The sequence below is a fragment of the Balaenoptera musculus genome, chromosome 15 (genome assembly GCF_009873245.2).
Source record: "Balaenoptera musculus isolate JJ_BM4_2016_0621 chromosome 15, mBalMus1.pri.v3, whole genome shotgun sequence".
Lineage (NCBI taxonomy): Eukaryota > Metazoa > Chordata > Mammalia > Artiodactyla > Balaenopteridae > Balaenoptera > Balaenoptera musculus.
Window position 1 is genome coordinate 87,602,128 of NC_045799.1, and position 10,378 is coordinate 87,612,505.

Genomic DNA, 10,378 nt, shown 5'->3' on the forward strand with positions numbered 1-10,378 from the left:
TCACATGGTTGTGTCTGGACCAGCAGTGATGGTGGAGGAGCTCAGAAACTGCCTGCTGCCCTCCATCACAGCGAGCCCCCCACTGGAGGGTGGGGTGATAGAGGGAGGTGGGTGGCCCTGACTGGTCGGTGGGGCCTGGACCGTGCAGGGACTTGGCCAGGTGGGGCAGCTTGGCTTCCTTCCTCAGGCGCTGGGCGCCATGGGCGGTTCTGAGCAGAGGCCCTGGTGGGACTTGCGTGTTAGGAGGAGGGCCGTGGAGGGCGGCCTGGACCGGCCTGCCTGACCCTTTAGCTGAGATCCCCACCCCCACCCCCCGCAAGCTGTCCTTCCAGGCATGCCCCACCTGGAACCTGCGGCAATGTGGCCTCTTCACCACCAGGGGGAAGCAGAGGGCCACTCAGGAAAGGAGCTCCATTTTACTGATAAGGAAACTGAGGCTCAGAGAGGTAAGGCGACCCCCCTGGAGTCACACAGCAAGTTAGCTGTGGCCTGGGACTGGAGCATGAGGCCCGCCTCCAGCACTCCCAGGGCTGTGCCCTCCACGTGGTCCTGGGAGCCCGGGTGGGCTGGGGTGAAAGAGGCATCTTTAGGACAAGACGGAGGATTCTGCCGACCGTGTATTGTCCAGCCCATTAGGCTGTGGGCAACTGGGGCTGGTCCTGCTGGGGACACGCACGCTGCCCTCCATCATGGCTGCTCCCTGGGAGCCCAGAGGCCGCCCCGGGGGCGCTGGGTGGGCTTCGGCTAGCAGAGCCCCTTCTGGTGGTCACTTCCCCAGGCCCCAAGCCTCCAGCAGGCCCCATACAACCCGGTCACGGCAGGACAGGCACGGAGGCGTCCTCAGGGGCAGGGGAGTTACCAGGTCATGCAACGTCCATTCAGCCAGGGGGCAGGGCAGGGGGGACCATGGGACCACCCTTGAGGGTACAGGCGGGGCCTGGCTGCACTGCTGCCCCCCAGCTTGGAAGAGAATCAGCCAGTGCTCACCCGCCCCAGGGACCCCGACAGCCGCAAGGGGGTCCACACCCCAGAGGGTAGCCGGGCATGGCAGGGCACGGCAGGGCATGGCACTGAGTGGGAGGCCCAGCTGGACGCAAGCCCCTGTCTGCTGAGTGGCTCCTGGGGCTTTGAGATCCCGCCTGTGCGTACAGGAGGTGCTTAATACGTATCAGGGCCTTTCCCCAGACGTGGCCCAGAGGAACCATGTTCCCATCCGTGGACGGGGTCCGGGGTGGGTGGTTCAGGGAGGGCTGTTCCCTGGGCAGCGCCCCTCACGCCCACACACCCCCCGCAGCCCTGAGGGCCTGGGGCCTGAACTGAAGGACATTCAGGGCAGAGGCGACCCTCGGACTAAGGCCTGGCCGTGTGGAGGGTCTGGGCTGTTGGGAACTCAGGGTGGGGAGTGGGCCGGCGTGGCTGCAGCAGGAAGGGTGGGGGGAGCGACCCAGCAGGGGCTCCTGCCTGCCCCGGGGAAGCTGGCCGGCCTCCCGCCGTCCCTCCACCCTGGCCTCCTCCCACTGCTGCCTCTGCTTCATGGCGCGCCCCGGCCTCCAGGAAGGCCTCCTGGAAGACGTGCCGCAGGGCCCTGCCCTTGCGGCCCCTCCGCCTGGAGCCCCGCCATCCACAAGCCTGGCTCCTTACGACAGGTCTCCCCTCGGAGAGGCTCCCCTGAGCCCCTGACTCTGCCCATCGCCCAGGCCCGTTTTCAGCACTTGGAGGTCACCTTTGGAATTTGGGTGTTTTGTCTTCTGAGATGGAGCTCCACGTCCCCTAGTCAGGGAGCTGGGCTGTGTCCCCAGCACGCGGGACGGTGCCTGGCACGTGGTGGAGCTCAGCGCCCTTTGTCCGGTGAGTGATTGAGTGAATGAATGAAACCTGCATCTCAAGCTGTGACGCTGGACCACTCGGCCAGCCTTTCCGGCCTCAGTTTTCTCACCTGGGAAGGGGGATAGTGAAGCTGCTGGGTGTCCATAGCCCCCCGGGGACAGCGCCTGCCTCAACCCTGGGCCGGGCACAGACCTGCTGTGGTTGGGGCCCACCAGGGCTGGAGAAGTACGTGGGCTCAGGTGGGCAGAGTGCCCACGGGGTGTGGGAGGGCACACAGCAGGCCCCTCCCACCCCGCTTGGACCTGAGAGAGACGGGAATGATGCAGGAAGGGATTCAAGAGCTCGGGCGCTTTCTGGGGCATCTCAAAGCTGGTGGCCCTGCCTCCCAGGCCCAGAGGGAGCTTGGCCCGCGGAACGCTGCGACCCCGTCCCCAGCCTCAGTTTCCACCTGCTGTTGCCCCCGCACCTGTGCAGGGGTCTGCACAGCCTGTGGGCCCCCACCCCCGGAGCGTCAGAGGGGCTCCCTTCGGCGACCCCCATCTGACACGGCCCCTGGCCAGGAGTGGGTGATTAGCAGGCACATGAGGCCCCAGCGGCTGTAAATAATTGTGAGACCCTGGGGGGTGTCCCCACCTGCCTCCCTCACCCCTGCATCCCCCACTGGCTGGTCCCAGCCTCCCCCCTCAGCCAGGGCCTGGGTGGAGGCCAGAGGGTGTGCACAGGGCAGTGGTCTCGGTCTGTGACAACTGAGGCTGGCCTGGCCCTTCCCATGGATGGCACCTGAGCTCCCTGTGCCCACCCCCCAGCCAACTCCCCTCCTTTCCCAGAGGAAAGGGTTGAGGCCCAGAGAGGGGAAGGGCCTTCCCTGGGTCACACAGCACAAAGGACAGATGCAGGCGGAGGAGGGGACAGCAGGGCTGTCCTTGTGGGCAGAGCTGGCAGAGGGGGACCACTGGGATGGGGAGGCAGGGGTTGGCCCCCCGGAAGCAGGTGCATGGCCGGGGCCTGGGTTTTGGTGTCATTGGCCTCCGTCTGGGAGGTGCGGGGAGCAGAGCGTGGACTCCCCCGGCGAGGGCCCCCTCCCATTTGGGAGCTCCCCACGGGAGGAGCCCTGTTTGGCTAAGCGTGGGCGGGAGCCACAGTCGCCCCACAAACAGAATCTCTGTGTGGTCTTGTGTCTTCACATCCCAGCATCTCTCGGGGTCCCGGAAAGAAAGGGCTGCCCAGGTCTCTACGTGACACATCGAGGTGTGACCAGGCTTCCTCACACCCACCAGGTCCCTCCTGGGCCACTGACCCCAGGGCTGGCTGTGCCTTCATCGCGGAATCACTGAGAAGGCGCCCAGGGGTCGAGCCGGGCCTGCTCAGGGGAGGGGCCTCCCCGGGACCCGCGGGCCACCCCGTTTGCTTCCCACCGGGGTCTGTCCTGCCCTGGGAGGGGCCTCCCTGCCTGTGGTGGACGCAGGGTAGGCCTAGGGGTGTGCACACGAGTGATTGGGGGCTCATGAAGCCCCAAAGGGGGCGTTGGGGCCATGAGGTCAGGTCACGGCATTCTGGAGCCCGCATACCCGGAGCTGTGTTGTGGGTGGTGGACGTGAGCTTGGGGTGGTTGCATCCCCTCCGCCCAGCAGGCCCCCAACCCCCCGGGAGGGGTGCAGCCAGAGGACAGGGGTCCCAGCCCCTCCTCCTACCAGGCATGCGCTGCAGACCCCGCCCTTCTGCACGCTGCCTCTGCAAACTGGGACCTCCCTCCCCCCCGAGGGTGCTTTGGCTCCCGTTCACCCCCAAGTCAGGAGCTCTGACTTCTGGGCTCCCCCCACCCTGGGCCTCCGCCCTCTACCTCCCCGCCCAGCAGAGGCCTGTGCCCAGGTGGCCAGGGCAGGTCCTGAGGGCCCCTCTGCGGGTCCACCTAGGTGCCTCCCCAAGCCCTCCCGTCCCAGGCCGGAGTTCCAGGTTCTGCCCTAACGAGGTCTCTCAGGTGGGCCCAGGAGATGCTGCTGAAGGCGGATGGCATGAACGCCGGCCCATTACGTTGTTAATAACGAACATCCCCCGCACCTTCACCTGCAGCTGACACTTCACAAAGTCCGCGAGGATGTAATCCAATCGAAACGCAGTCTTGAGAACATCTTATCACAAATTGAAATTATATCGTATTCCTCTTTTCTTAAATTAAAGTTAAAACCTTTTCATTTGCTCTTGCACTGGTTGTGTAAAACTTAATCAGTGGTTGTCAAAACAACAATATTTCCATATGGGCCATTTCTATTCTCATTTATTGATGAGGGAGAACTTTCTGGAAAGAGGTGATAGGACGGGTGCGCGGAGGCGTCAGGCTCTGGGGCCGGCGCCTGGGGTGGACCCGCCCCCTCTGTGAGCACGTGGTGGGGGTGAGGGGGGCTGGGGTCAGGGCCCGCGGCTCCTCTCGGGACGGGGGCAGTTCTAGCTGTAAAATGCTATGTCTAGGACGGGCGGGGGGAAGATGCAGGAATTGGTGGCACAGTGAGGGACAAGCCGAGGGGCCAGCGAGGGCACGGGGAGGGGGGCAGAAGTCCAGGAAGGAAGGTCCCCAGGGCTGGGGGACAGAGGGCGGGCTGGTGGGCGAACAGAGGTGTGGCCTTGAGGACGGGGCCTGGTCTGCTGGGCTTCCTGGGAGCAAAAGATGCTCTGCCGCAGCCTTGAGTTCCGACAGAGCCCCCGCCTGTCAGTCCGCGGAAGAGGGGCGTTCAGATGGCCCCGGGGGACGGTGACAGCGGGCGCAACACGTGTGGCCAGCGGGCACCTGCGGCGCGGCCGGTCCGAGGTAAGACGCGCCCTCAGAGTGAGAGACACGCGGGATTTCCAACACTGAGCCCCCAGAAAGGATATGACAGCTCGCTTACAGAATTATATATTGATCACATGTTGAGATGGACACATTTCATATATATCGGGTTCACTAAGATATGTTATCAAAACTAATCTCGTCTCTTACTTTTTTTTAAAAATATTTATTTCTTTATTTGGCTGCATGCAGGATCTTCAGTTGCGGCATGCGGGATCTAGTTCCCCGACCAGGGATCCAACCCGGGCCCCCTGCATGGGGAGCATAGAGTCTTAGCTACTGGACCACCAGGGAAGTCCCTCTTACTTTTCTTTTAAATGCAACGACTAGAAAATTCAAAATCACACACACGGCCCTTGCAGTCGTGGCTTGCGTTCTCCCTCTGGTGGGCGGGGCTACTGACCATGTCAATGGCTCATCACGATCTCGTTTGCCAGTTTTGGGGTGTCCGCCTGTGCCAGCTCTGTGTCCCTTCATTCCTCATCGCCTCTGGGGTGTGGCCACTGCCATCGCCCCCCGGCCCCGCCCCGCTCTGTCCACTCCCTGTCCATTTTCTCTCAAAATGTTTCCCGAATCTGAGCTTTCTTCTCCCCTGGTCCTCTGGGCGTCTCCCCGCGCTCCCAACTCGCCCAAGAGGCTGAAACCCTCGGGGTCTCCCCGCTACCCTGCAGGGAGTCCACCCTCGTGCTGAGACCCCCGCCCCGGGGGGAGAAACCTCCGCTTGTTGCGGGGGGAGACTCCGTGTGGGGCCCGCAGCGCCACGCCCTGCCCATGCAGCGAGGGGTCACGGGCACGTCCGCGCACCGGGCTCCACCCGCAGACCGGAGGCCAGCTCCTGCCCTGCGGGCTCGGCGCACGGACGGCAAGCACGGGGAGCTGCAGTCCCGGAGGGGGCTCCGCGGGAAGGGACGGCCCAGGAGAGGCGAGCAGGGTGAGGGGGTCGGGGGACGGATGCGGGTGGCAGCTGTGCAGGGGCCCTGAGTCAGGAGGGGGTTCTGGCTGCAGCTCGGACTCCGCTGGGGAGCAGCCTTAGGTGGGAACCCCGTGATCAGGGAGAGGGGGAACACGTGGGGGCAGCTCGGGTCGCCCCCACCCCACCCAGCGCGGCTCAGCGTGACGTGCTCTGCGCGCAGAATTTCGCGGCGTGGCCGCGCGGGGCTGCAGAGGCACCGGGGAGCGGCGTCTGCATCCAGGGGCACCGGGGAGCGGCGTCTGCATCCAGGGGCACCGGGGAGCGGCGTCTGCATCCAGGCCTCCACGTAGGCCGCAGGGCCCTGGGGATTCTGAGCGTCCCGGGGTGGGGGCAGCTGTAACCAAGCGCCCTAGGCGGGGGGGCTTGCAAGAGGGGCAGTTTATCCTTTCCCAGAAGTCCAGGACTGAGGTGCGGGCAGGGCTGCCTCTGCCTGAGGGCTCCGGGGGCCTCTGGCGCTCCTCCGCTCGCGGCCGCCTCGCTCCCGCCCACCTGTGTCCTCGCGCGGCCCTCTTCTCCCTGCGGGTCTGCGTCCAGACTCCCCTCTTCTTATAAGGACCCCGGTCATCGGACTGCAGCCCACCCCGGTCCAGCGTGTGCCCATCTTGACCAATCACACCTGCAAAGACCCCATTTCATAGCTTCTGGGGGTTGGGACTTCAGCATATCTTTTGGGAGGCAAGTCAACCCCTAACAGGATAATTCGCAGCCTTGCTGAGGCCACAGGCCCTCCCCGCCTGCTCCAGCTCCCCGGGGGCAGTTGTGGGACCCAGCTGGGCCCTGAGTCCTGAAGGTGAGCCAGAGACACACACGGATGATTTCGTGGTTCCCTTGGGCAGGTGTGGGTGATGGTGCCGGGGGTCCAGGGGCCACGCTGTCTGGCGGCGAGGGCGGCCAGTGCCCAAAGTCGAGCTCTGAGTAGGCTGCAGCTGGCAGGGCCGACCGTCTGCTGCCCAGTCACCCACAGGGGACCTATTTCTACCTGCTTCCCTCTGCCCCCCAGAGACCCCACAACATTCCCCTCCTGCCTCTGTGTGCTGCAGTCTCGTCTGCCACTCACTCCCGGGACCCTGGGTTTGCATGATGGCAGACATTGCTGGTTTTCCCTGTTTTGTTTGGATGTCGCCCCCCAACCCCACCCCGTCCTGTAGGCTCAGGAGAAGTGGCCCCCTCCCCAACCCTAGGAAATGAATCATATTTAATTCAAGCCAATCATGGCCCTTCTCATCCCCAATAAAGGAGGCACCACCGGGAGGACACACCCTCTTTTTTGCTGGAGGATAGCATACCTGTCTGGATGCATGGTGCTGCAGCAGCTGTTTTGTGACCATGAGGGGGAACATGGCTGATATGTTGAGGATGACAGGGCAGAAACATTGAAGACACCTGGGTCTTTCATGACATCATTGAATTAGCTAGTCCTAGAACCTCCCTATCTCTGGATTTCTTATGGTGTATGAATTTCCTAGGGCTGCCAAAACAAAATACCACAAACTTGGTAACTTAAAAAAACAGAAATTTGGGAATTCCCCAGCGGTCCTGTGGTTAGGACTCTGCACTTCCACTGCCGAGGGCCCAGGTTTCATCCCTGGTCGGGGAACTAAGATCCCACAAGCCGTGTGGCACAGCCAAAAAAACCCAGAAATTAATTTTCTTGCAGCCCTGGAGGCTAGAAGTCTGAAACCAAGGTGTCGGTGGGGTTGGCTCCTGCTAAGGCTGTGAGGGAGAGTCTGTTCCAGGCCTCTCTTCAGCTCCTGGTGTTGCCAGCAATCCTTGGTGTTTTGGTTTGTGGCTGTCTCCCTCCAATCGCTTCCTGTGGCCGTCAGCCTGTCTGCATCTGTGTCCAGATGCCTCCTTTTAACAAGGACACCAGTCACAATGCATTAGGGTGCACCCTAATGACGCCATTTCCAAATAAAGTCACATTTTGAGGTTCTGGGTGGACATGAACTTTTGTTGGGGGGGGGCACCATTCAACCCACCACATATGGGAAAATAATCTCCTTTCTGGTTAAACTTTTACTCAGATTTTCTGATATTCGCAGATGATTTGGAATTTATTTCCAGGAGTGGGGGTGTGACAACTAACAGAACCTCAGATGTGGAATTGTCTAAGGGGGGGCCGGCGGGTACCGGGCAGTGAGGCTCATGTTCCGGTTGGAAGGCTGGTGATCATTGTGATGATCTCACGTAAAATTAGGTACAGCTGTTACCTGTGGTACCTTGGATCCCAGACCACAAATTCATCAAGGCTGTGAAAATAGTAGGAAAATATTCAGAATATCAGTATTAATTGACTACTTCTTGCGGCTTTTGGTAAGTCATACGAGAGAGGTGAGTTTGGGGTGAAGGCAGCCAACCTGAAAGCTAGTGGAAGGACATTTTGGATTTGCTAAAAGAGCACTTTTGTCCAAGGCGAGGCATCTAAACTGATTAAGCATTCCACAAAGGAGCTTTGCTGTGAGAGGAAAGCCAGTTCCTTTGGTCCAAGTTAAAGCTCTTGCCAACAGCGGAAAGGAAGTAGGAGGCTCAGCAGGAGAAAACCTCGAGTTTCTAGGCCTCTCTGCAATTAGGACAGACAAATTATTGTCTTAATGGGCCTCTCTAGGCCCATTAAGACAATAATATGATTATGTGGGACACTGCTCTCCTCCCATCTTTGCTGGATGTCTTCTGGGATGTGGGGTGCCATGGTGGGACTTGAGATTCACGGTGCCACAGCAGCCAGCTTGGGACCATGTGGGAAGATATGGCCACCAAGAAGAGACTGGCAGGGCAGAAACAGGGAAGCCTCCTGGGTCTTAGTTGACATCCCGTGGCTGTCGCTGAGCCCTGAATTAGCCAATCTAGAACCTTCTTACCTGTAGACTTCTTGTTCTGAGGGATAATAAACCAGGATTGTTTGAGCCTCTGTCTTGCATGTTCCGATAGCCAAGTTGAGCACCCTGAGGATGCCCAGCTACGTGGTGTGGCCCTTTCCCCTTGCCTGTGTGTGCCCCCACCCAGCCTGTGAGCCCCATGAAGATGAGGACCTGGCCCTGCACACACAGTCACACCCTCCTCAGGGCCTGCTCAGGGGGCAGAGCTGCTGTCCCAGCGCATCCGGGACCATGTGGCTCTGGGCCCAGCATCTGTCCTCCTGCTCCCCGCCCTCCACAGGGCCTGCATCCGGTCTGTGGTGTGGCCTCGAGCAGGGCCCCGGCTTCCCTGCAAAATGGAGACACCGGGTGACAGCGATACACCCCACACTGTCCTGTTTGCAGGTGACTTTGTATGCAGGAGGTGCTGTCGGCCGGTCCCAGGGAGTGTGGCCCGTGGCGGGGTGGGGAGCTCAGCAGCTCCCCCTTTCCTCTGGTCTCAGATCTACCTGCCACCAGGTGGGTGGGTGGCATGGGGCCTTGGGAGGGTTGGAGCAGAGTCAGAGAACTTCTCCAAACCCAGCTCCACCCACCCCATCAATGTCAAAGAGCTGGGCTCACAGCCCCGCCCCACCGTCCTCTCTCCCCCTTCCCCTCCCCTGCTCCCACAATCTCCCGTCATTCTCTGCCATGTGGGATAATCTATTCTGACTTGCAGTGGGCCCAGGAAGTCCTACCTCCTTTCTGACCATTGCAGAAGGCTGGGGTGCTGCCAGGGCCACTTCAGCCCTTGGGCTTGGATGTGGGGCTGGGAGGGGTCCCCCCAACCTCCTCTGGCCTGCTCAGGCTGACCTTCGAGTGACCCCAGGCCAGCTCTCAGGCAGGGGCTCCGTGTGGGGGGTGGCTGTCACTACCGACAGGAGGGGGAGGGGGAGGAGGGGGAGGGGGAGGAGGAGGGAGGAGGGAGGAGGGGGAGGGGAGGAGGGGGAGGGGAGGGGGGAGGAGGAGGTGGGGGGGGGGGGGGGGGGAGGGGGGGGAGGGGGGGGGGAGGGGGGGAGGGGGGGGGGGGGAGGGGAGGGAAGAGGGGGGGGAGGGGGGAAGGGGGGGAGGAGGGGGAGGGGGAGGGGGAGGAGGGGGAAGTGGGAGGGGAGGTGGGGAGGGGAGAAGGGGGAAGGGCGGGACCGGCCAGCAGTGCTTGGCGGGGCTCCAGGCAGCAGCCAGGTAGCCGGCTGCGTGCCTCCCTCCCCTGGAAGTGGGGGGCCCCCGGGGGACCCCTGTGTCACATGACCCGTCAGCTGACAAAACAGGATGACTCAGCCGGCAGCTGTCGGCCCCTGAAATAATGACAAAAACAATTAGCAATCCAAGCAGTAGCCTTTCCTTAATTATCTCCTCCGAGTTTAATTAACTAGCTAAATTATCAGCAGTAATGTAGGCATTAATTATGTCAAATTACAGTGTAAAACTCACAAAGTGTGGAAAATGTCAATTCAGCTTGGCTCACCTGCCAGGCGAGGGTGGCGGCGTGTGCGCGGTACCTGCGCTCCAACCTGCGGGCGCTGGGGGCGGGCGGGCCTGGGGCGGGCGGCGGGGGGCAGTGACCACCGGGCTGGACGCGGAAGGCGTGCGGAGGGGCAGGCCCAGCCCCAGGGACACTGGGCGGGTGCGGTGGGGACACTTCGGCTGGGACTGAGGGACGGGAGGGAGCTGCTCCAGGACCAGATGGCCAGGATGCTGAATTATTAAATTATGAATATTAATACAAATCAGACACAAAAGAGGTAATAATTTTGCTGCCCTACAGAAATAATTAACATAATTTTGATAAATTACATGATAAGAGAATCTCAAAATTGAGGTAGATTTATCTTAATTAATATCTTGGACCGGCTCTGAAAG

At 61.4% G+C, this 10,378-nt stretch overlaps 1 protein-coding gene across 1 annotated transcript; it reads left to right on the top strand.

Annotated features, from left to right (window-relative positions):
- The first annotated feature begins 906 nt into the window (after positions 1-906).
- Positions 907-3,169, top strand: LOC118881680 (basic salivary proline-rich protein 1-like). Its single transcript, XM_036826801.1, has 3 exons — positions 907-1,034; positions 1,133-1,848; positions 3,019-3,169. Exons 1-3 carry the CDS (start codon positions 907-909, stop codon positions 3,159-3,161), a joined length of 987 nt encoding a protein of 328 aa, XP_036682696.1. The 3' UTR covers positions 3,162-3,169.
- The last annotated feature ends 7,209 nt before the right edge of the window (positions 3,170-10,378 follow it).